This window comes from Hyperolius riggenbachi, chromosome 11 (genome assembly GCF_040937935.1).
Source record: "Hyperolius riggenbachi isolate aHypRig1 chromosome 11, aHypRig1.pri, whole genome shotgun sequence".
In the NCBI taxonomy this organism is placed as follows: Eukaryota; Metazoa; Chordata; class Amphibia; order Anura; family Hyperoliidae; genus Hyperolius; species Hyperolius riggenbachi.
Window position 1 is genome coordinate 87,821,457 of NC_090656.1, and position 25,726 is coordinate 87,847,182.

Here is a 25,726-nt window from a genome sequence, read left to right on the forward strand (position 1 = left end):
CTATGTCCCATGAAACGCATCGCATTTATTGGAGTACATTACTAAAATACTTTTGAAACGTTTATCTTTTTCTTCTTCTATGGGGAGGTGAGTACCTCTTCCCCTATTGTTTATTCAAACATTGTTTTATCCTTTTGGCGCCTCTGTGTTTCTGATACAAATAGGAGAAAACTAATTCATAGTGCATTTACCGTAATTTTTCTGAGTGAAATATACTTCTTATCTGTATATCCATCTATTTAAAATGTTAACATTTTTCGCTATAGTGGTCCTTTAACACTGTTACTGGCAAGTGAGAGTGATCATAACAGAGCACATGTCACAGGGTGCTGCTGTAGTTTTCTGCAAACAGTTGCCCCATGTTGGCTATGGTGGCCCCGATGTCTGACCTGGCAGCAGCATACATTTTTATAAAAGCTGAAGGAGACAACAATAAGCCTTGGCTGCAAGGTGAAACATTCCAATGAGGCTGATAACAAAGACTTGTCTGGCTCTACCAGCCTTTATATGCCCAGCACATAGCTAAGAGCAGCTCTAGTCCCATTTGTTAGAAGCAGCGCAGTTCTCCAGCAGATATAGAAAGCATGCCCTGCATGGCAATGAATGGACACAGATATTTGTACCCGCTGATAAAGAACAATCTGTAGTACAATTATCATAGATTTGCAGTTCCGGCTCGTGTTTCTGTGGAGGTCAGGGAGCGAGACAGCCCGGGAATGATATTAATAATACAGGAACCCAGATAGCTATTTATCCACCCACGCACAATGACCACACATCAATAATGGAGATGGCAGATTATGTTACTCAGCAAATAACATGCCCAGCTAACTTCTTACAATTCACCCTTATTGTCTAGAATGGGCCAACTGTCACTCAGCGGGTCTATTTAAAGCAAACCTGTCCCAAACCTCAGCAACAAAGACTGAGCAGATGATGAAAAATACATAGTCAGAGATTTTCTTTAGTGAAAACTGCATGTCAATTTAATCAACAGTTCCAGTGATACGCAGCCCTCAAAAGTCAAAGAGAAGGACAGCAACCTGAGCGTCTGAGTTTTCCAAATGGTCCAAGGCCATTACATTAAAGAGGAACTCTAACCAAGGAATGAACTTCACCCCAATCAGTAGCTGATACCCCCTTTCCCAAGAGAAAGTTTTACCTTTTCTCAAATAGATCATCAGGGGGGTCTGTATGGCTGATATTTTGGTGAAACCCCTCCCACAGTGTGATGTCGTGACTATGGTCCTGACCGTTTCCTGTCTGTGAACATTGTTGCATTGTGGAAATAACAGCTGTTTACAACTGCCAAGCAACCAGTATCTCCATCTGTGCATATGCTTATCTATAAAAAAAAAAACAACCTTTTAGCCTATCGCAATGTTAGTGGGAGTGGTTATAAATAATAGCAGTTGGTGCTGCCTAGTTTTTTTTCTTGTCTGCCAGTAGTAAAGATGATGATGTGTAGGCTCATTGTGAATCAAACCACATGAACAAATTGCATGATGAATATCAATCATTTCTTGACCTCTCTTCTATTGTTAACTTTTCACTTTGCTATGTATCGATTTATTTTTTTACCCTTTTCGCTAAAGTTCCTCTTTAAAGAGACGCTGAAGCGAAAAAAAAAATGATATGATTTGTATGTGTAGTACAGATAAGAAATAAAATATTGGGAGCAGAGACATAAGTCTAATATGATTTCCAATACGGGAGGAGTTAAGACACTCTAGTTGTTATCTATGCAAAACAAGCCATTCAGCTCCACAACTTTCAAAGTCGCAGAGAGCTCTGTTATCTGAAGTTTATTATCTCAGCTGCCAGGCTTTTCTTTTGCAGAGAACAGTTCAGGACAGTTCAAAAGTTCACTGAGCTGCTCTGTAAAATCATTTAGAATGCTGAGTAGTGGAGAAACTGCAAATAAATAAAAATAGAGAATGGTGCAATGTTTTAAAAAACACTATATAACTGAAAATAAAAATATGAGGATATTTTCTTTGCTTCTAATATTCTAGTAATTATCCGTACTACACAATCAATTTATTATATCATAATTTTTTTTTTCTCTTCAGTGTCTCTTTAAAGCCCAACTTTACCCCAAACTATTATTTAGTTTTAGATAAAGTGGGGAAAAGATTGAGGCCCAACTTCATCTTTCTTTTTCAAATGCATTCAACTTGTATAGACAGTATATTTTTTTATAGAAAAATACTTATGTAGGTTGCTACAAAACATTTTTGTTTTGCAATATTAAAAACACATCTCCAGCTCCTCAATGCTGACAGCCAGATGCCATCTCATGTGCTCTCCGCCACCCACAAACTTGGCTCCCTCAACTCACTTGGAAAGAAAAAGTATAGGAGGATGGAAGGAGGATGTATTAGAACTAAATGAAACGCACCCCATCCTGCTGTTTCATGCTGAAATGGTGGTGAAAGGCTGTATTTTTTTTTTAAAAAGACCACAAAGGCCTGGGCCTTGGGTGGCAGCTGGCTAAGGGGCGGCTGGACATGGAGGCGGGATTGCTGCATATGAAAAAAAATTGCTGCAAATTCAGTACTAAAGTTGTAAATAAAGAGCAACACTGGAATGGGGAGCTGCTGCCCAAGCAATCTGTAAAAAACTGAAGGGGCTGCTGTACATGAAGGTTAGTACTGGAAGAGGGGGCAGCACAAGGATTAGGAGGGGGATGCCACACATGGAAGGAGAGCCTCAAGAAAGGTGGCCTAAGGAAGGAAAAAGTATAAATCCGGCCTTGGTATTCCAAACCACATGGTACCGAGTTCCATCACCAACACTTCCAGGCTGTTGGTGATGAGGGCCTGGGGGCCTGTGATCCCCGCCATAAGCAGTTGCAAATATGAATACAAAACTTTTTTTTTTACAAAAATGTTAGCATATTTTTTTTTTCTGAAATATACGCACAATATATACATTTAATGAAAAGAAAAATCAACTAGGGCTAAAAAGCAGACCTGTATTGGTGCACACTACCAGGCAAAAGTTTAAACGTGGCCACTAATGATACAATTTGCCTAAGGATCGATTACAAATGATTCTTCTTATGAACAATCAAAAAATGATCGTTTGGGGCCACTAATGAACAAAAAATCTCCTAACCAATTGATCATATTGAGGGGATCGAACCTCAATTCGGATTGATTTCATTAATCTGATCGGATTGGTTAGGAGATTTTTGTCCATTAATGGTCCTAAACGATCATTTACATTTGTTCATAAGAAGACTCGTTCGTAATTGATCGCTCTGCAAATTGTATCATTAGTAGCCACTTTTAGAACACCCCAATGTTTCCAGTTTCTTATTAATATTCAAGCAGATCAAATCCAATGAATTGCTTGCCATCATACAAAGGTAAGTGGTAAACTGAGAGAGGTTAAAATAGATAAAGTTACTCCAAACTGGAAAATAATGTGCATATCTCGGTTATACAAAATAGCCATTTGCAGGGAACAAAAAATGAACTGAGGGATACAGGCGGCATAGTGTACTGGTTAGGGGCTCTGCCTTTGCCATGGGAGACCAGGGTTTGAATTCTGGCTTGGATCAGTACCTATTCAGTGAGGAATCCTAGGGCAAGACACCATAACACTGCAGGGTGGCCTCTTAAGCGTGTCCTTAGTGGCTGCAGCTCTCGAACGCTTTTGAGTCTGACAATAGAAAAGCGCTATACAAATGATAGGTTTATCATTTCCTTTGAAACCTGCTAAGCCTCTACCTTTAATACTTTCAGCGTTTCTGGCTGAAGCCTGACTGGATCAGCTGGGTGCTTGTTTCAGGTGTGTAATTCAGATACTACTGAAGCCAAATAGATCTGCAGAACTGCCATTGTTGAAAATGAAATAAATATGGCAGCCTCCATATCCCTCTAAGTTCAGGTGTCCTTTAACAACTTACTAAGACAACTAAACCCCATCAAGCTGCTTTGGGATGAACTGAACAGAAGAGTGGAAAAGCAACTTAAACTGCCACATATTTATAGAAACTTCTGCAAGAGTTGAAAGACATTTCTGAAGAATATTTGATTTCCATTGTAGAAAGAATGCCACAAGAGTAATCACCAGCAGTTACGGTACATCTACCAAAGATTGATAGTCAAAAGATTAGAATACATTTTGGTTTATAAATGGATTCCATCATTTCATTTTTAACATCAATTCTTTACTTGTTCTATGACTTCTTTTCATAATGCTAGAAGATATTAAAGGGAACCTGAGATGGCCCCAGTGCGTTTATTTATACTTACCTGGGGCTTCTGCCAGCCCCATGAGGTTCGTGGCCCCCAGCGCCGTCCTCTCCGTTCACTAAATATCCTTATCAGTAATCCGGCGGCCGTGCTCTTCTGCGCATGCCCTGCCGCACACGCACACCCCTGTCAGGCTCCTGTGCATGGGAGCATTCTGCACAGGCGCAGTAGTGTTGCACAGGCGCATAACTCTCCCAGGTATGGGAGTGGGGCCCGCATGCAGCTAGGCCTCGCATGCGCAGAGGCTCACAACTGACGGTGATGGAACTAATTACCGACAAGGATATCTAGTGAACGGAGGGGCTGGGGAGGACAGCAAGGGAGGCCTCGGACTTCATGGAGCTGGAGGAAGCCCGAGGTAAGTATAACTAAGGTACAGTGAACCATCTCAGGTACACTTTAAACATATTGAATTTCAATAAGGCACTGGAAAAAGTGGGTTGTTCTAAAACTTTTGACGGGTAGTGTACTTGCAATAATGTTCTTCCTCTAGGCTCCGCCTTCTTGTCATCTGAGCGCCACTGCCACACAAGTGCCCATTTAAGAATGTCACTCAGCCCCATCCAATCCCTGCTATGGAACTGGGCTTCCTTCCTTTTACAATGCTGCAGATGGGAAATAGCTGCACTACCTCTCATTGGGGCAGATTTATGAAAACCAGTGCAAGGAAAATTGTTGTATATCAAAAGCCAAAGTGTTGCAGTTGTTCATAGTGACCCATTTAATCATTTTACCTGGGCATCTGTTCCTCTTGTGAACCAGAATTGCTTTAATTTTCCTTTAATTGGTTTTGATCTGGCCTTTTCAGGACTCTGAAGGGGGTGTGGCTAAGCTACTCAACTCTATTCCTATTGGAAAGCCAGTTGAGAGGGACATAAATAGCGCACGAGGACGCCTCGCCATCAGCAGAGGGGGACCAACAATAGCACTTGACTACATTCTTCAGGAGGCAGGTCAAGGTATTCAGACATTGTAGGAGTGTGTGGGAAAAGACAAGTGGGGATGAAACGTTCTTTCCTGGAGAAATGCAGTTATTTTTTTTCCTCATGCAACAACATTCAATGGGGGATTTGTGCTTCTTTAAGCTGTAAAAATGTTATTATAAACTTACACTTTTACCACGGTCTTGACTGGGCTCATTTTCTGCCAGTTCTCCAACATACAGCGGCTTGAGAAATTTCCTTACAAAATTCAGATCTGGGTGAAATGCTTGAAAGGCTTCCTGTGTGAGAGAGACAATGATCAGGGCATGACTAAATATTAATCATTTCATAACTGTACAACAGGTTACCATAGCACGTTAACTCTTATTTTCTTCATCTAAATACCTGAAGAGTTGTGGCAGCCAATAATATTCCCCCTTTAATATCCTCACACCATCTTCAGAGGATACAAGGAAGAATCTGATTGGCTGATGTGGTCTAAAGACCCTTTCCTGAAATTGCTAGAAACGGTAAGTTTCAGTGTCATTCAGACTCAACAAGGCCTCTCCAATTCCCATAAGATTGAATTTATAAACAGAGCTAATTAATAGAAACTGGCTAAAAGATGATCAGAAAAAAAAAACAGAGAGAGAAGTTGCCACAGCAACAGACAGTTAAATGACCGTGTTTTTCGTCTTTCTATAAACACAGTTAACAAAACAACCTGAACTTAGTAACTGTAGGTACACATCCCACCTATACGCTACACAAGCAAACAAAGGAAAGGCCAGGAAAGGTTATGTGGATACTTCATGCTTAAGCAAACAAAGACATCCAGAACATCTATATATAACTGGGGGTTGCAGAGGTGACACAGAAAGTGACCATATAGGTATGCCATTAAACTTTAGCAGAAAAATATATATAAATATGTATGCATGCACAAAACTTAAAGGGAACCCGAGGTGTGTTTGAAGAATGTTATCTGCATACAGAGGCTGGATCTGCCTATACAGCCCAGCCTCTGTTGGTATTCCAAACTCCCCTAAGGTCCCCCTGCACTCTGCAATCAGACATAGATCACAGCCGCATTGGGCGTACTGTGTTTACATCTGTAGTGTCAGTCTCGGCTGCTCTCCCGCCTCCTGCAGAGCTCTGGTCCCTGCCCCCGTCCCTTCCCTCCAATCAGCGGGGAGGGAAGGGACGCAGGCGGGGACCGGAGTTCTGCAGGAGGCGGGGAGAGCAGCAGACTGACACTATAGAGATAAACACAGCCCACACTGCGACACGCTGTGTATCGACAGCGAGGCTGTGATTTATGAGGGATTGCAGAGTGCAGGGGGACCTTAGGGGGGTTTGGGATAGCAACAGAGGCTGGGCTGTATAGGCAGATCCAGCCTCTGTATGCAGATAACATTCTTCAAACCCACCTCGGGTTCTCTTTTACATTGCATATTTATAAGTACTTTTGTCCTGACCAGGGTTGCTCATCACTATTCGCGAATTCGAATTTACCCGTGATCACGTGTTGTTTTTCATGAATCCAGACTCGAATTCGAAGATCAATACCGATCCCAAATTCAAATGTATACGGATAGTGACGCTCGAATTCGGCCGTGATCACGAATCCAGATTGCGGTATCCAGGGGATGAGGTCATCCGGTCAATCAGAAGGCCCCCAGCCGAGGCCCTAGCAACCAATCAGAGGAGGGGAACCTGGCCCTCTCCTCCTCTATATAAGGCGGCGGCCATCTTAAGGAGCCCGTCCTTGCTTGTGAATGCGGTACTGAGAGCATTTCCAGTGCCGCTGTTCGTCAGAGCAAGTGCTTTTCAACTGTTTAACACAGCGTTTTTACTATTTTACACCTCCTGAACACATTTATTGTACTGATTTATTGATAGTTAGTGATTTGACTGTTATAGTTCAGTCAGCTAGTGTAGTGTACTGTATACTGTGCTAGGCTAGTGTTAGGTCTGTGTGCAGGCTAGGGCCTGTTAGCCTAGGTAGCCTTAGCCTACTAGCTTAAGTAAGTTAGGGATTATAGTTAGTTGTTGTGTACTACTAGTTTAGTTAATTTGTACTGCTAGTCTGTGAGTTTATTTAGTGACGCAGCTTCAGTACTGTGTAATAGTTACTTTACAGGCCAGCATCTGTTGTGATCTGTGACTGCATCTGTCTGACCCTACTGATTGCATCTGTATGTGACGGACTTTTATTGTCACTGTCTGCCACACTAGTTATCGACTACTGTCTGTACACTTGGGGATTATAGTTAGTAGTAGTTGTGTTACCTACGTACTAGTTTACTTAATTTGTACTGCTAGTCTGTCAGTTTATTTAGTGCCACAGCTTCACTACTGTGTAATAGTTACTTTACAGGCCAGCATCTGTTTTGATCTGTGACTGCATCTGCCTGACCCTAATAATTGCATCCATGTGTGACAGACTTTGATTGTCACTGTCTGTCACACTAGTTAGTTATCGACTACTGTAGACTACACTACTAGTAGTAGTAGTACTACTACTATTAAAAAAAAAATCCTTTCATTTTTTTTGTCACTCACCACCAACCCAGACTATTTAATAAAGTTTACAGTCTTTCCCGCCCTTTATATATATATTTTGTTTGTTTGTTTTTCTTAGTGTATTTATATATTATTGCACAATGACTGGCAGAGGTAGAGGGCGAGGCACCACCAGGAGAGGCAGCGCCATTGCTGCAGCCACTGCCAGCACCAGCAGGTGTGTGACTGGTCCGCCGCCAGCCACTGACCGCAGAGTTGTGGAGGAGGGAGCAGAAGCGCAACAGCAGTGTGTTGCGCCCATCTTTAAAACGGGTCGTCGCCCTCGGCCCATTGTGGAGAGTCAGGCACAGGCTGTCGTGGAAATGATGGCGGAGCAGCAAGCCACCATTTCCAGCCAGACCTCCAGCACCAGCGAGACCAGTGCCACCACTACCAGCACTCCGGTCCGCAGCAGGACTCCACCACCGATTGAGGTCACGTCGACCCCAGCGACCAGCCTGCCCTCACTTAGCTCGCTCTTCACCCCAGGGACCGCGAGCGTTTTGAGGGATGCTGTGGAACAGTTTGAGGAGGAGATGACGGGGGCATGCAAGGAGGAGGAGGAGGAGTATGAGGTGGAGGAGTTTGTTGTTGGCGCACAACAACCAAAATTTCATGAGGAGGAGGAGGGGCCTGATGAAGGGGATGTTGGGGCAGAAGATTTGGTTAGGCGATAAGAGGAGATGTTTGGGGATGATGATGATGATGATGATGAGGTGGGGGACCGTCCCAATCTGCCACCACCACAGTTGGGTGAAGGCAGCTCGTCATCGGAGGAGGAGGCGTCTCAGGCACAGAGGCGCGGCAGCAGCATGGCGGACGGCACAAGGCGTGGAAGGCAGGAGCCACAGCCTGCTGCTTCAGCCGCTACCACCCGCACCAAACCTCCTCCAAGCAAAGGGGAAAAAAAACAGCCTTCCCGGTCCAAAGGCAAAAAACCTCCTCAGCCCTCAAGCAAGAAGGGCAAGTTAAAATCCCAAGTCTGGCGATACTTCACTGTGTGCGATGACGATGAGACCCATGCCATTTGCCACAGTTGCGGTGTCAGCCTGAGCAGAGGTCGTGATCTGAACAAGTTGGGTACCTCGTGCCTGCAGACCCACTTGCAGAGCAAACATTTCGAGGCCTACACTGAGTTTGTGAGGCTGAGGGACAGTGGCGCAGGCAGTGGTCAGAGCCAGACAGCCACTGCACAGCCTTCAGCAGCAAAAGCAGCATCCCACCCTCCTGCTCATCCAGCATCAGGAGCACAGGAGCACAGAAACACACTGCCTGCTCCCCCCCTGGGCAGCCAGTCCTCTGTGGCCTCATCTGCTCCCTCCACAGTCGCCTCCTCTTCCTCCCGTGCAGGCAAACGCCACCAGACCCTGCTCAGCGAGTCGTTCCCCAGTGTGACCAAAGTTCTGCCTCCCACCAACAGGCACATCCGGGTGCTGAACGGGTTGCTTGCCCGGGCCATATGCTCCCAGCTCCTGCCATACTCCTTTGTGCAGGAGGGGAGTGACATGAGAGCGCTCCTACAGTATGGGACTCTGGAGTGGCAAATCTCAAGCCGCCACTACTTCTCCCGCACGGCGATCCTAGCACTGCACCGCTTTGCTATGGCGAACGTGGGATGTTCACTCGATCATGAGGTGAGTGAGCGGATCCATGTCACCATGGATTCATGGAGCAGCCGTTTTTGGGGCAGACTGCTACCTGTCCTTCAAGGCCCACTGGGTCATCCTGGTGGAATGCTCCAGCGAGGAAGCAGCAGGTCCATCCTCGGTTGCATCAGCGGCACCAGTAGCCCACTATGTGGTGCCACCACGTGGGGTCAGGGGAGAAACAGCAGCTCCCGCCGCCAAGCGACCCCGCCTCAAAAGCAGCGTGAAGGCCAGCCACTGCCAAACGCTGCTGGAGATGGTCAATCTGGGGAAAAACAGCTTGACTGCAGCCAATGTGCTCCGCTACCTGAGGGAGCAGGAGAAGACGTGGCTGACCCTCAGAGGCCTCAGCGTCGGATTGGTGGTGTCCGACAATGCGGCCAACCTGCTGGCTGCCATCACCAGGGGACACTTCACCCAAGTCCCCTGCTCGGCCCACATCCTGAACCTGGTGGTGCAAAAGTTCCTGCGCACCTACCAGAAGAAGCAAATCTGGCCGACATGCAGCAGCACGAGGGCCTGCCACAACACCGGCTTGTCATCGATGTGCCAACTGGCTAGAACTCCACCCTGGCGATGTTGGAGCGGCTGGTTGAGCAGAGAAGAGCTGTCAACCACTACATCGTTGAGGCCACTCTCGCCGGTACCACCAAACTCCAGCTCCTCTCAAATGCACAGTGGGGCAAATGCAGCAGGTCTGCTTGGTGTTGGCTCCCTTCCTGCAGGGAACCAACCTGGTGAGCCAGGAACGAGCATCCCTCTGCCAGTGGATCCCCTTTGTTTGTCTGCTGGACAGGGCACTGTGTGATCTGCTGGATGTGGGAGAGGAGGCCCTGATCCAGCTGGAACAGCAGCCGCCTGCGCAGTCCACCTCTGCTCAGGATTTTGAGTTGTTAGAGGAGGAGGGGGAGTTGGAGGTCCTGGACATTGCTGTGGAGGGGGAACAGCGGAGCGGAGCGCAGCTGCAGTGGTGCGAGGGTGGAGAGCGGAGGAAGAGGCTCGGGGGCCAGAGGAGGAGGACAGCGTTGTGGTCACTGACCCTGATGTCTCTGCTGGACAGACCACCCGGTTCCCCATGGCAGCGCACATGCTGCGGTGCCTGCGCACAGACCCCAGGGTGAAGCAGATGCAAGCTCGGGAGGACGCCTGCATCAGCATGATCCTGGACCCACGGCTGAAGGGGAAGGTGGGTCAGTTCCTGCCTGCTGGAGACACTGAGCAGCGAACAAGGGAGTTGCAGCAGATCCTTGTTCGTCGATTGGAGGAAACCTTCCCCCTGCCTTCCACCCCCTCTGTCCCTGTCCAGCCAGTACAGCAGCTGGTGCCTGCAGCCAGTAGCAGCAGCAGCAGCATCAGGCGCCCAGGAGACGTGCTGTCCTTGACTAAGGCACTCTACATGATGGTAGAGCAGCCGAGAGAGGAGGTGCGAGCAGCAGCATCCTCCTCTCAAAGTCACAGCCAGCGCCTGGCCCGGATGGTGGCCTACTACATGGGGTCCTTCAGCGGGCTTGACACCGGCGAGGAGCCTGTGGACCCCTTGGAGTACTGGGTCGAGCGCTTGCAGATCTGGAGTAAGCTGGCGCAGTGCGCCCTTGCCCCTCGTCCAGCGTGCTGTCCGAGAGGTGCTTCAGTGCGGCCGGCGGCGTGGTCACAGAGAAGCACTCTCGTCTGTCCCCAGAGTCCGTGGACAGACTCACATTTTTGAAGATCAACCAGACCTGGATTGAAGGCACGTTCCAGGCACCTGTTGTCGGTGAGAGGAAGACATGAGGTGCCTGGGAATTCTTTTTTCACAACATCAAACTTCAGTCCCCTGCTAATGTGGCCTGGTTTTTCTGTAGGTGCTGTGGTACCACCGCTAGGTGCCATGGCCCGTTAAATTGCCTGCTGCCAAACGTCACTCTTCCTCCTTCTGCTGTATTTAACCTCCTGCTGTCTTTGTTCCCACCACCAGGGTTCACATAATTATGCACTGCTGCCATGCGCCACTAGCTATTACGCCACTACAATAGCTACATTTTTTTGTGGAAATAAAATTCTGAGGTGTCTGGGTTGAAAACTGTGCTGTCCCAGTTGTGTATTGGACACAATGTCGGCTTCATGACTGCTATCTGGAACCTCCTGCTGTATGGTGTTTATTACAGCCGTGGTACCAACGCTAGGTACCATAGCCTGTTACATTGCCTGCTGCCACACGTCACTCCTCTTGCTGCTGCTGTATTTAACCTCCTGATGTCTGTGTTCCCACTGCCAGGGTCCACAGAATTATGCGCTGCTGCCATACGCCACTAGCTATTACGCCACAAATTTAGCTATGCTGTTGAAGACAAAATTTTAAAACAATTATGTAAAGGAAAAAACATTAAGTTGGGTACAAGAGGAAGAATATGAACAAAATAAATTAAGAAGAAGAGGATGGTGAAGAAGAAGTAGAAGAAGAAGAAGAACAACAACCAGGTGAAGAAGAAGGACCAGGTGAAGAAGAAGAAGAACCAGGTGAAGAAGAAGAAGAACAACCAGGTGAAGAAGAAGAAGAACCAGGTGAAGAAGAAGAAGAACAACCAGATGATGAGGAATAAGATGAAGAAGAACCAGGTGAAGAAGAAGAAGAAGAACCAGATGATGATGATGAAGAAGAAGAACCAGATGATGATGATGATGATGATGAAGAAGAACCAGGTGAAGGAGAAGATGAAAAACTAAGTGAAGATGAACCAGAAGAAGAAGAAGAGGAACCAGGTGAAGAAGAAGAAGAACCAGGTGCCAGTGAAGAAGAAGACAATGAAGATGATGGTTGGTGAGAAAGAAGATGGTGAAAAAGAAAAAGAAGACGGTGAAGAAAAAGTTGGAGAGAAGAAAAAGAAGAAGGTGAAGACAGTGAATAAGTATAAACAAACAAATACAGAAAAAAAAGTTTTCCATCAATGTTTTTATTTTTTTATTTTAATTACACCTCCACACAGGGTCGGATTGGGCCACAGTAGTACAGTTTTTTCCCTCGGTGGGCCTACCTCCAGGTCTTTGGTGGGCCCCCCCTCCTTGTCTGACAGAGCTCCAATTGCTGCCTGCAGCACAAAAATTCTCTTCTCAGTGCTGTAATAACTCATCCTGAGAACTGTGGCGTAGTTAAGGAGCTGTGGGCCCTACTGCAAGTTTTACATTGGGCCCCCCCAAGCACTCTATACATAACAATTGATACGACGCACCAAAACCTGCCAATGGCAACTACAGTGCCAGAGGTGCAAGAAGGGGATGGGAAATAGCTTGTTAATGATTACCACTGTTCAAAGTATCTATAGAAGTGATTATTATGAGCACAGGACCAATAGAAAGCTAATATTGTAGTTGAGGGAGGGCCCTCTGGGGCCCCTTTGGCCCGAGGGCCCCGATGCGGTCGCAACCTCTGCAGTCGCAACCTCTGCAAATTACATTACTTTATATTGAAGGAGGGGACTCTATGCAAAGTTTTTCTGGGCAGCAGTGTCTCTGAATTACAATGCTGTTAAGATCATGTACATTTGGCCCTGTCCATAATACATCATGACCACCTTCCGGTGCATGGTCATGCCCTTTTTTTCACCGCAATCATGGGACGTGTGGGCCCCAGGTTGAAATTTCTTTGGTGGGCCCCCAGTGTCCCAGTCCGACGCTGCCTCCACATATATGTGGTTGCCCTTTAAAAAAAACAAGATGCTTTAAGGCCATTCGAAATCGTGATCACAACTCGTTATCCGAATTCAATTTGTGATCACGGCTCGAATTCAAATCGAATTCTATGGTTGTAATCACGGCTGAATCCAGATTTGACCCGGACCCGGATTCGAATGTACTCGAAACGAATTTGGGTACATTCGAGCAACCCTGGTCCTGACTACTAAGAAAAAAATTCAATTGAATAGTTACACAGTTTATTTGGCTGAAAAGAGAGACCAGTTGAGAAAGTCAAAAACCCTTAAAGTGTACCTGAGGTGACATGTGACATGATGAGATAAATGTGTATGTACAGTGCACAACATATTAACAACCAGGCTGTGTTTCTTTTATTTATTTTGCTGCATTAAAGAGTTCATTTTTGAGACATGAAGGTGACAGCTTCTGTCTTGTGGGTACCTTGTCGGGAATATAGTAAACATCACGGATAAGCAAATTAAAGCCATAAAAGTTTTCCTTGCAGAATACAACTTCTGAGGGCAGGGCAGAGATAGAAAAATGTCAATAGTTCATGTATTTTAACTCTGGAACTCTTAGTAGACTGTCATTGAACAGAGACAATGAAACATTCAGTCCACTATGTAAATGTTTAAATATAAAATAAAACCATGGGTTATCTAAAAAAGTAATTTTTAGAACAAATTCTAGGAGTAGGAGGACAGATCCAATTGTTTATCTCATCAGTTTATTTTCACCTCAGGTTCATGTTGTGGGCCAATTACCGTACTTTAAAATGCTACAAGATAAAATCCCTCAACATTCTTTATATCTCCATTTTGACTGTTCCGGATGGACTGTTCTGGTTCCGGACGGACGTAGTGCGTATCTACATCCAGCAGGTGGTGCTGCGGCTCTGACTGGACATAGACTCAACGTTGCAATGAATCGCGTGTCCCCACAGATCTCGCCGCTCTGTATCCGCTGCAATTCGCTCGCTCTGCCGTCTTTAAGCAGGTCAGGAGCCACTTTAATTGTCTCCTGACCGCATAATCATGGAGAGCCAATCACATTGGCTCCCATTGATAGACAGCGTCAGGAGCCAAAGAAAGTGTCTCCTGACCGGCTATCAGCACTCTGCTGTCATAGAGACGGCAGAGAGAGGAGCCTGCGGTGATGGGGCAGCGTCATGACCGGTGAGAGCGGCGGGTTTGTGCGGCGATTCGTCGGGAGGCGGCGTTTTACCGTAACAGCAGTCTCTGGTACTTAAGGGGGCAGGGACTGCTGGTACGGAAGTGGTTAATGTAGGTTGTTCTCTGTATTTCTTTTAGGAAAACATGCAACTCTTTTATTTAATGTTTTATCTAAAATTCCTGCCACAGCTGAAGATTAAACTGTTTTCTTGCAACCTTACAGAGAAACTGTAGTGAAAACATAATTAATACAACTGATTATTTTTTTTACAATATTCATTCATAAATTATTCAGTCAGTGTTTGCCATTGTAAAATCTTTCCTCATCCTGTGGTGGCAACACCTTTTAGTCCTGTCAGGTGCTGCTCTGCTGATAGTTTGGTTACTGAGAGTTCTGAAGCCAGTACAAAATATACCTGGTCTCCCAGAATGCTCGGGGGGGGGGGGATTTTGCATAGTTAATCAGCCTAGGCTAATCATCACTAATAGGGCAAGCAACATGTTAGGGAAAAAACAAAACAAAATTAGTGAGCTGGATAAAAGATCACACCTCTCCTAAAAATAAAAATACTTACCTACCTTCTCCACAGAAACTGAGGCAATTGGTTTCAACCTGTTATCATTTTGGTTACACAATTTTGGAAAAGGGGCTCCCCTGTGTGAATAAAATAAGATTAAAAACAAAGTAAAACCGAACAAAATGAGGTGGCTTACCTTACCTCAATGACGAGATCTTTGTATAGACAAAGACATTTTTACTTAGCACAGGCAACGCATTTCACTGGTCTAAATCTGCTTCCTCAGGCCAAAAACAGTGCCAATTTTCAAATAGCCGATCAACTAAGGGAGCCTCTCTAATGCTGATCGGCTATTTGCAAGTTGGCACTGTTATTGGCCTGAGGAAGCGGGCTTAGACCCGTGAAACGCTTTGCCTGTGCTAAACAAAAATGTCTTTGTCTATACAAAGATCTCATCAGTGAGGTAAGCCACCACATTTTGTTCAGTTTTACTTTGTTTTTAGTCTAATTTTATTCACACTGGGGTGCCACTTTTTCCCAAATTGTTCTTCAAATACCCCAACATACCCTTTTAGAGGGGTCCAGACAGACCAAACATTGTTCAAACCGTAGTGATAACCTGTCACTATTACCAAGGAGAGCGACCACACCCAGGTCCGGCTGGGCCACCCTGAGTAGAGTCGGGTTTGTTGTCTCCACCTGCTTCCTGTGGTGGGTTGACCATCTGCAACCCGCCTTTGTGAGTAGCACATTTACCTTACCTGTTGATATCCCCTTTATGAAAACTTATTCCGCCATTGGGCTCCCATTTTTTTGTCTCCTGTGTCTTTTTCTCCAGGCCACTCTACATATCATTTTGATTAGTTCAGCATACGCCATCTATTACTGGCGCACCCCAGTGCTCGGTAGTGCACATGAAGGCAAGCACTCTAACATTGAATGGCAGCTATTGTCAAAAAAACTCTCAGGGAGAAAGTTGTGGACAGACACAAGACACAAAAAATCTCAAAGACTGTAAAAATCCCTAGAAGCACAGTTAACTACTGAGACCCTTCTTGGATCATGTTGTCCCTCATATCTGAATAGAAGATTGTGGAGCGAATGGGTAAGGTCATTGTTTGCAATGCATATGGCAACAATATCCCAAGTGCTCCACAAGTATGCCTTCTGTGGGGTGATTTTCAAGAAACACCACATAAAGTACTGATTAGGCTCTTCCAAAATGCTCCTTGCAGATCCCAAAGCCAAATGGAATAAGGAGTTCTGGTCACCTGTTCATCACCATCGTATGAACAATATGCCTACAGAAAGTATGAATGTACGGTAGTAGCATCTAGTTGTTGGGGTATTTCTCTGCAGCAAGGCGAAGACAGGACAGAATGAGAAATAAATGGAACAAAATACTGTGAAATTTTGGAGCAACACCTACTGCTATCTGATAGAAAGTTGTCAGAGGAAAGAGGGTTCACCTTCCTATATGCCAATGACTCAAAGCACACAGCAAGATTGACCACACAGTGTCTGAAGCAGAAAGGGTAATGTATTAGCTTTGCCTAGTCAAAGCCTTGACTTAAACTCTAATGAAAATCTATGGGGTGACTTGGACATTGCAGTCCAGCAATGGACATCATGCAATTTTAATGAACAACAGTGTCCATAAAGAGAGGGCAAATACTGCATAATTTAGATGTACAAAGTTGGAAGAATAATGTCTCAACAGATTTGAGGCTGTAATTGAAGCAAAATACACCACTAACATAGAAAGAAAAAGACTGTTATGAAGGTACCCGGTATATATAAAACTCTTAAAAACAGTGTAAAATGGAGAGGCGGTGTTTTTTTGTATAAAACTGGTTTTATTGAATTGTTTTGTTTAATAAAAAATGAACATACATAACATCAATACATCCCCATTCTCCGGTGTACGGTCCATTTGCCCTCCACAGACAACCAACCGGTTCCTGCATAGGAGATCCGGAAAAAGTGAGCGGGGACAGTTATCTTCCCGTGGACTCTGACGATGGCTGCAAGTATTTGCATCCGACCTTTGTGAGTATATTCCTAAACCTCCAAAATGTAAATCCTACCATCAGTGATATCGCACCATTGGGCTCCGGGTCTTTCTTGATTTTTGAGATGATCCTTGTATTCCTGTTCTCAGAAATATCATCTCTCGTATTACTAACAGAGAGGTCCTTAATTCAAATCAGTGATACTGTTTATTTTATTTTATTCTTAATGGACCACTCTAGCAAAAAAAAAAAAAAGAAAGCAGTTGAAATTGGACAGAACCAACAGGTTTTGAACTAGTCTCCTCATGGGGATTCTCAGGATTTTCTTTGTTTTCAAAAGCATTTCCTGAACAGAACTTTAACTGCCAAAATAGTGAGATGTCAGCCAGCATCCCTATTCACTTGCACACTATTTTGGCAGTTACACTTAGCAACTGTCATTCAGGAAAGGCTTTTGAACACAAAGAAAACCCTGAAAATACTCAGTAAGGAGATGGACTGGTCCAAAGCCTGTTGGTTCTGTCAGATTTTAACTGCTTACTTTGTCGCTGGCGTGGTCCTTTAACTGTTGCTATTTCATCTTTCATTTGGATGTTATAAGTTGCATAATCATTGAAATGAGCATTCAGTTTATAAATGGTTAGACTTTGGTACAATTCCTTGTATATGTTATAGTACGTTATGCAACATAAAACTATTTCATTCATCTAATAGGCTGAACTCAAATCCACCCCATGAAAGGCTTTTCTGCCATCTACTGACCGCCAGTTGCCTGCACAGCTGTGAACTACAGTAACCTCGCCTGTGCATTTCTGTACATCCCGGCGTCAGTGGGCCAGAAGGCCGGCTTCCAGTTGGAGCACTCCTCCCATCAGACTCCTCCTACAGGCAGGCAAGGCCAGCTGTCTGTAGCAGGCTAGAGAGTGCTCACAATCGCTCTAGCACTGAGCCTTGTCACTTGCATCCTCAAAGCACAGTGATATATGAGAGAAGGAGGCCCCTGCAGATTCACACTGACACTATGTTTTACTTGTACATACAGAATCATACCACAGGCGTCGCACGTTCCAGCATATTGGCGCAGCACTCACAGTGGTAATCTAAACCACAATACAACGTACAATGAGATTCAAACACGTAACTGAATAAGCCATGCTGATGACATGTGGTTACATAAATGAGTCAGTGTGCTTATAACTCTTTTCCCAGTGGCATAGCAACAGGGGGTGCAGAGGTAGCAACCTCACCGGGGCCCTTGGGCCAGAGGGGCCACAAGGGATTCACCCTCAACCACAGAATTAGCTCTTTATTGGTCCTGTGCTAATAATAGTCAGAAGTACAGGCCTTCATTTGATAAAGTCTCATATAGACATAAGACGTTTATCACCCCAAGACAACAGCTCATGATTGCTTTGGGTGACAGTGGGCCCAGTGATTTCTGCCCAGACAAGCAAACTCAGCTCCAGCCAGTTTGCACAGTCACTGCTGTGGAGGAATAACACAGATCCAACTCAGCTGAATCATAATCCGCTACAGTGGATAGAGAGAACTCATGAAGACTATCACCTAAAATAATCATGAACACTAACTTTATATGATAAAAGTAAAATATCTATACAGGGCAGTGGCGACGCTACAGAGTGATGAGCCCCAGTGTGACCTGTACACTGGGCCACCTCTGGGGAAAAGAGATTGGTTGCAAGCAACTTCTGCATCTTTCATTGCTATCATACTGGTACAAGACTAAGAGAACAGACCTAGAGAACCGAGCATTGTGCACGCACGCACGCATGCGCGCGCGCACACACACACACACACACACACACACACACACACACACACACACTATTCTTCTTTTCACAGTAGCCAATCAAATTAAGCCCTACAGTGAAAATAGCAGCAGGGATGCATGAAACACAGAATACAGATAAGCTGCTGTGGGACTCATTTGAAAAGTTGAGTGGTCGCTTTCCCAGCAGTTTTCCTCTTAAAGAGAATCTGTACTCTAAAATTCTAGCAACAAAAAGCATACCATTCTATTCATTATGTTCTCCTGGACCCCTCTGTGCTGTTTCTGCCACTCCCTGCTGCAATCCTGGCTTGTAATTGCCAGTTTTACGCAGTGTTTACAAACAAACTAACCAGCTTGTGATAGGCTCACATAAGCAGAGTGTGTGAGTCGTACAGAGCCTGCAGGGGGCTTGGAGAGGGTGTGTATAGCTTCTATCCAATCACAAGCAGCCCTGCACATTCCAGTCTGAGTGCCTCAGCCCGACAGAGCCGACAGAGGAGAGAAGTTTAGATCATGTAACAGAGATAATACAGTCACTGTGAAAGTAGGAAAGGCTGCAGTAAGCCAGACCACATTAGAAGAGGCATAGGAACTTATAGGATAGAAGAAATAAGGATGAAAATTTTGTTACAGAGTCTCTTTAAAGTGGTCTGAAAGCCAGCATTTCTAATTTGCTCTAAAAGATTCATCACAGCTTGAAAGCTACTATCCCAGAAAAAAATTCTAGCAGAACACCACTGAAATGGTTAAACAAAGCATTTTATCCTGCTATTCAGTTTCAAATCCGCATCCAAACTGGAGATAACAGTATCTTTTTTACTTGTTAAACACAAATGTATCAACACTGGAATGCAAACCAACACTCTATGAGAAGCTGCCTCTGCTTCAGGTGCACACAGTGTTCAGAATAGTTCATTAGAAGATTGTAATATATAGTAAAAAGCAGTTAATAATAATACAAAATAATAAAATGCAATGTCAGCTTTCAGGGCAAGATAAACTACACTTTGGAAACTCGTTATAAAGACAATATTACTTGTGCACAAAAGCAAATATGATAACTGTATGAGTAATAAAAAGTAGGAAAACACATTTTTATTGCATGTTATGTCAGAGTTTCAGACCACTTGAAAGAGGCCCTGTAGTGACATATAGACAAATGCAGCAAATCACCTTCAGAAACACTTGCAGAACTATTAGAATCATATCTATATAGGCATTTCTTTTTTGTGTTTTCTGTAATTTGGTTCTTATGCTACTGTATGACTTTGATCATTTTTGGAAAAACTCAATAAAAATATAATATATCAAAAAAAGAAACACTTGCAGTATCTATATATTGCTATATATAATGAATGTAGCTATGCCCTCACAGTGATGTTTCGCCAAGGCTGATTTGCTATGCAGAATTTTCAACCCCCCTCCGAGCACTTGGGAGACCAGGTATATTTTGTACTGGCTTCGGAACGCACAGTAACTAAACATTCCACAGAGATCACCTGACAGCAGTATAGATGTTGCCATTGGTGGTACTAACACCAGCATGTTGCACATTTAGGCCAACCCATTGTACATAGGTAATGCGAGCACCGCTATGATCCTATGCATTACCCTAGTAAAGCTTGCATTACCAACGTGCTGTACTCTACTGGCATTAGTACTGGTAGTGTTGTCTTGCACTGCCCGCACATAGCAGTTTTACCGGGGCTATGTGGATATCTCTTACTTACCAATGCAACAATTAAACCTATGTGTATTTAGCTTTCTGTTTGTTGAGTTGGTTGCACTAAGCTAATGCTAATATATCCCTAGGCTCTGAACACACAGTAGCCTTTCCCCTGGGGGTACTGTGATTGCAATCACTGTGTACTTGAACTTGTAATAGTCAGTCTACAGCATTACAGTTAGTTTGGTGATAAGCCCAAATAAGTCTTTTACTTAAAGGACTGCTATAGCGAAAAAAAAGGTAAGCAGTTAACAGCTAACTAAACCGACAGGTTTTGGACTAGTCCATCTGCTCATGTGGGATTCTCAGGGTTTTCTTTGTTTTCAGAAGCATTTCCTGAATGGCAGTTTAATTTCCAAAACAGTATGATACCAGCCAGCCTTGTTACTTGCTTGCACACTATTTTGGGTACTATTCCGTTAGCCGGGCACAACCACCAGGTGGCGTTAATTACTATACCCCCTCCAGGCCGCCATGGATGGTAGGGAAAGATGTAACTCTGGTGGAGTTTTATCGCCACCTAGTGGATGCGCCCGGCTAACGGAAAAGAACCCTATTTTGGCAATTGGACAGAATCAGAATCAGAATCAATTTTATTTCGCCAAGTAAGTTTGCACCTACAAGGAATTTGTCTTGGCAGTTGCTTAACAAACACAAACAAAAACAATACAAGGACAGACCGTGTGTATATTACAAGTCAAGGACAGAGCAACTGCCATACTTTTGAAAACAAAGAAAACACCAAGAATCCTTAAAGGGACACTGAGGAGTGAATTTAAGTGACACTGAATAGTGTCACTTAAATTCCGCGCATACACAAATCTGTCACGCCGGCCACTGTGATGACGAGTAACGGCCAGCGTGATGACGAGCTCCGTAACGAACCAGGAAGAGCCGGCCGTCACCCGACCCGGGTATCGCCGGTAACCAGGGCCGGCGGAGGCGCACGGAGAAGAGCCAGGAGGACGCCGGGGAACCTTGCGGCCTGCGGTGGGCTGGAGGAAGCCCCAGGTAAGTGCAGTCTTTTAAATTCGGACACTCCTCAGTGTCCCTTTAATGAGGAGATGGACTAGTCCAAAATCGGTTAGTTCTGTCAGTATTCAACTGCTTATTTTTTTCGCTGTTGGACCACTTTAAAGCAAACCTGTGAGATTTTAACAAGAGGCGTCCCCCATTCTCCTCCATCAGGCTGTTCCAGCAATGACAACCGCACTGCGTTTGTGCAGTAACATGGACCTGCTTGGGTTTGTCCAGGTCCAACAAGTGGTTTTGTGGAGGGGGCGGTGCTAGTCCAGCCCGGCGGAAAAGGATGGGGAAGCCTCAGGATCACCCAAATTCTTCCCTTTATTGAGTTAAGTATCCAATATGGGCACCTTTTTCTACCCTACAGGTTTTCTTTAAAGAGGCACTATGTTGAAAAATTGTAAAATTTTAAATATGTGCAAACATATACAAATAAGAAGTACGTTTTTTTTCAGAGTAAAATGAGCCATAAATTACTTTTCTCCTATGTTGCTGTCACATACAGTAAGTAGTAGAAATCTCACAGCGACAGGTTTTGGACTAGTCCATCTCTTCACGGGGGATTCACAGGGATTTATTTATTTTCAAAAGCACTTAGTGAATGGCAGTTGCTCTGTCCAACTGCCAAAAAACTGTTTAGCGAGCAGGGAAGCTGGCCAGCATCATTGTTTCAAACCTTTTTAGGGAATATTATTACAAAGAATAAAAGCCTTGCTGAGAATCCCCTATGAAGAGAAGGACTAGTCCAAAACATGTTGCTTCTGTCAGATTTCTACTACCTACTGTAAGTGACAGCAACATAGGAGAAAAGTAATTTATGGCTCATTTTACTCTGGAAAAAAACGTACTTCTTATGTGTATGTTTGCACATATTTTAAATTTTAACATTTTTCACCTTTTTAATTAAAAGCATAAATTGATGTTTTAAAAGGAATTACAAACAAATACTGAATACTTCTAGCAAACATACATACACACTTCAGATGATGTAATTCAGAATAAAGGGTCCCCAACACCAACTCACAAAGGGGTACATGCGGTATCAATGCTGAGGAACACTGATCCACTGACACAAAAACCTTCGTATCTAGGTCTGTCTGCAACACGATCCTCCATTGATGCGAACTTCCCGGGGAGTCACGTCAGCAATGGCGCTGAGCACATGAATCATTTTACTGTAAGGAGCCACACTTGCCAGCCGTCATCACTAATTACACCGCCCACCCTTCTGTCTTCAGCATCTTTTAGTCATAGTGTGTAATTTATCCTCCTAAAATAAACCAGATTTGATTCTGGATCTGGACAAGGCATGGAAGTGCCACAACCGTTCCCAATTCAGCATCATGATACAGCTGTCCATTCATTACAGATAACTTGCAAACACTGCAGATAGTGGAATGTGAAATCACCTTATTGTAGTCACTGGGGTAGCTTGAGAAGCTTTTTATGCATCTGGAGCCACAGGTTTAATAGGTGGATGTAGCTGCGCTGTTACAGCAGCTTCTATAAATGACACAGCGCAATGTATTCACAGCATCTGCCATTTACATTCTTATAGCATAAAAAGTTCATATTTTTGTTGTATTTTGTTATGCTATGAAAACAGATGATTGATCACGCTAGACTTTTTATATTCCTGAACAGGTTGTTTGGCCCTATGATGGTGGACAATAATAGCCAAAAGCAAGGTTAGTGTCAGGGGCGTAACTAGAAATCACTGGGTCCCCTGCAAATCTTTGGATGTGGCCCCCTCCCCCTCGCACACATGGTGTACAGAAAACGCGTGCAGAAGACCGACAGACGAGTGTGCTCCCAGCCTCAGCTTATTACACTCACTCTGTCCATCTGTGATGGAGCAGAACTGTCTCTGCAGACTTTTCCAGCATCACTATAGTACAAAGCACTTTGGAGGGCTAGAGAGGTTTGGGGCTGGGGGCTGGATACAAGACCCTGCTGCACACTGCATATGGACTGTCTACAAATCTTTGTCTGCAAAACTTTGTATGATTCCTTATCAGTGGCTGAGCAGAGGCAGTCATTAGAACAATTGTGCAGACAACAGAATGCTGTTTCTCTTCATGCCCTTAGTTGTCAGTGTCTCAGGACAGGGAAAAGAAACTTCTCCCCCCATAGGGCCCCCTGCTGCTTCTGGGCTCCCCTGCAGCTGCATCCCTTTCAGGGTCTATTGTTACGCCCCTGGTTAGTGTGATGGTAGGGTCAGGGATCATCATAACAGGATTAGGGGTAATGTAGTGCTGGGCAGCATCAGGTAGAAAGCCAGGGTGACAGCGATAGACCGTATTCTGTGATGGAAATTTAATAATTTGCACAGAGTATAAAAATGTAATATCCAGGGTTGGATTTCTGGAAAGGCCAGAAAAGTCCAGGCCTTGCGCGGCTCCAGCACAAGGGGGCACCGGGACATGAAATAGGGGTTGCTACATTTGAAAGAGAAGGCTGCAAATGGGAATCAACACATGAAAACTGAAGCTGCAGTCCAAGGGAGCTGTATATGACGGTCTGCAGTACATGGATTATGCAGAATAGAGGCGCCAAAAGGATAAAAGGAAGCTAAATGAGCTTAAAAAAACAAATTCTTGGTAAATAGAGGAGGTAGTGGTGGACTTACCTCCTCCAAGTAGCCACACAACGACTGTAGTAAAGACAGTCAATATATTTTATTTATGAACTCCAAATATGCAACGCGTTTCGCAGGTTTGATCCCGCTTCATCAGGCAATAACAACGGAGCAATAGCATATGTGGTCAGTAGAAGAGCCAGGCACCTCTGTGCAGTACATGGATGTTACACATAGACAAGGGCGCTGCACATAGAAGGGGCACCTAGACTTGACCTAGGGGCAGAAAAAGTATAAATCCGGCCTTGGTAATATGACCTGAGTACATGCACCATGAGATGACAGCACACGCAAGAAGACTCAAATTATAAAGTGTTCAAAGTCAGACTCCACTTTGTCTTGCACCTGCTTGTATCCCTGAGGATTGATCATAGTAGTTTAAAGTTGATTGCTAATAAATAGTACTAGAAACCTGCCCAGATAACTGGTGAGTGGGACAGGTTCAGTAAACATCATCCACCTCCACCCCTCTCATTTGATCAGCAGTGGTCAGCTAAAAGCGTTGGCAAAGGAACAGGGGTTGCAGAGGTTGCAAGTGCAACTTCACATATGCTCCAGAGGGCCTGTGTGGGACCCTGGATCACTCAGACACAGATTACGGTTAAATGTGGCTGTAGGCAAGCTACAACCTTGGGCCCACCCTCGATGGCCTCCTGTCTTTTTCAGTGAAATTTGTTGGGGCCCACCAGCCACCTTCTCTGACCTCTCTCCACTTCATCTTACCAAAAAGACCACAAGGGGATCCCAGATCTATTACTTTGCCTAGGGCCCCCATTACATCTTAATCCATCTCTGCCCAAGAGGCATATATTGAAGCACAGTGTGAAACACCATAAAAAGTTGCTTTTATTTATGCTTTATTTTCTTCTGTATACTGTATACTGTTTGGTTGCTACAAAAAATATTTTTGAATACTTGTTCAATTAAGAAACATACTATCAACACTCCAACTGGAATCCTGAACATAACAGGCTCCTCCCTATATTAAAGGGAAGGTCCAAGCAAAAAAAAAAAAATGAGATTCACTTACCTGGGGCTTCTACCAGCCCCATGCAGCCATCCTGTGCCCTCGTAGTCACTCACTGCTACTCCAATCCCCCGCTGGCAGCTTTCTGACCTCGGAGGTCAGGGCCAAATTGCGTACATTTTTACACATTCCCGCTAGTGCAGGAACATTAACACATACATTTTTACGCGTTAGTGGTGAAACGCGTAAATTTTTGTTCCTGCACTAGCTGGAATGCGTAAAAATGTATGCAATGTGGCCCTGACCTCCGAGGTCAGAAAGCTGCCAGCGGGGAGCTGGAGCAGCAGTGAGTGACTACGAGGGCACAGGATGGCTACATGGGGCTGGTAGAAGCCCCAGGTAAGTGAATCTCATTTTTTTTTTTTTGCTTGAACCTTCCCTTTAAGTCCCTCCCATTTCAGAGACGACTTCCTTAAGAATTCTGGGATTATTGGCAGGTATACCATTGGGGGATGTTGTAATCTCATAAATTGGATGATAACGATAGTAACAAAAACCATAGCAACAACAAAAACAACAACACTACTGAGTCTTTACACTTTAAGGAAGCATACTTCCAATGCACGCAACTTATCTTATAACGTATCATGTTCCTTTTATATTTTATACACCTTCAGCTTCATATTTTCACTGCTATGCTCAGAACACAACTTTGTAGATTATCCACTATTAAAATAAATGATTAGTGCTCTTTAATCAGCAAATGCTGATATATGATATCAGCTATTAGAGGGGGTAAATTATTTTCAA

At 44.5% G+C, this 25,726-nt stretch overlaps 1 protein-coding gene and 1 long non-coding RNA gene across 3 annotated transcripts in view; one reads left to right on the forward strand and one right to left on the reverse strand.

The window, feature by feature from the left end:
- LOC137537739 (uncharacterized) overlaps positions 1-12,187 on the forward strand; it is a 51,735-nt gene extending 39,548 nt beyond the window's left edge. The window contains exon 3 of one of the 2 annotated variants that reach the window (XR_011024667.1): positions 11,654-12,187. This is a non-coding gene — a long non-coding RNA (uncharacterized lncRNA). Of the gene's footprint in view, positions 1-5,073; positions 5,382-11,653 lie in introns of those variants that run through there. The other variant, XR_011024666.1, reaches the window with a different exon arrangement.
- LOC137537737 (fatty acid desaturase 2-like) overlaps positions 1-25,726 on the reverse strand; it is an 80,848-nt gene that overhangs the window by 53,490 nt on the left and 1,632 nt on the right. Inside the window, exon 3 of the mRNA XM_068259675.1 lies at positions 5,377-5,487. Coding sequence (XP_068115776.1) covers positions 5,377-5,487 — 111 coding nt within the window. The remainder of the gene's footprint in view (positions 1-5,376; positions 5,488-25,726) is intronic.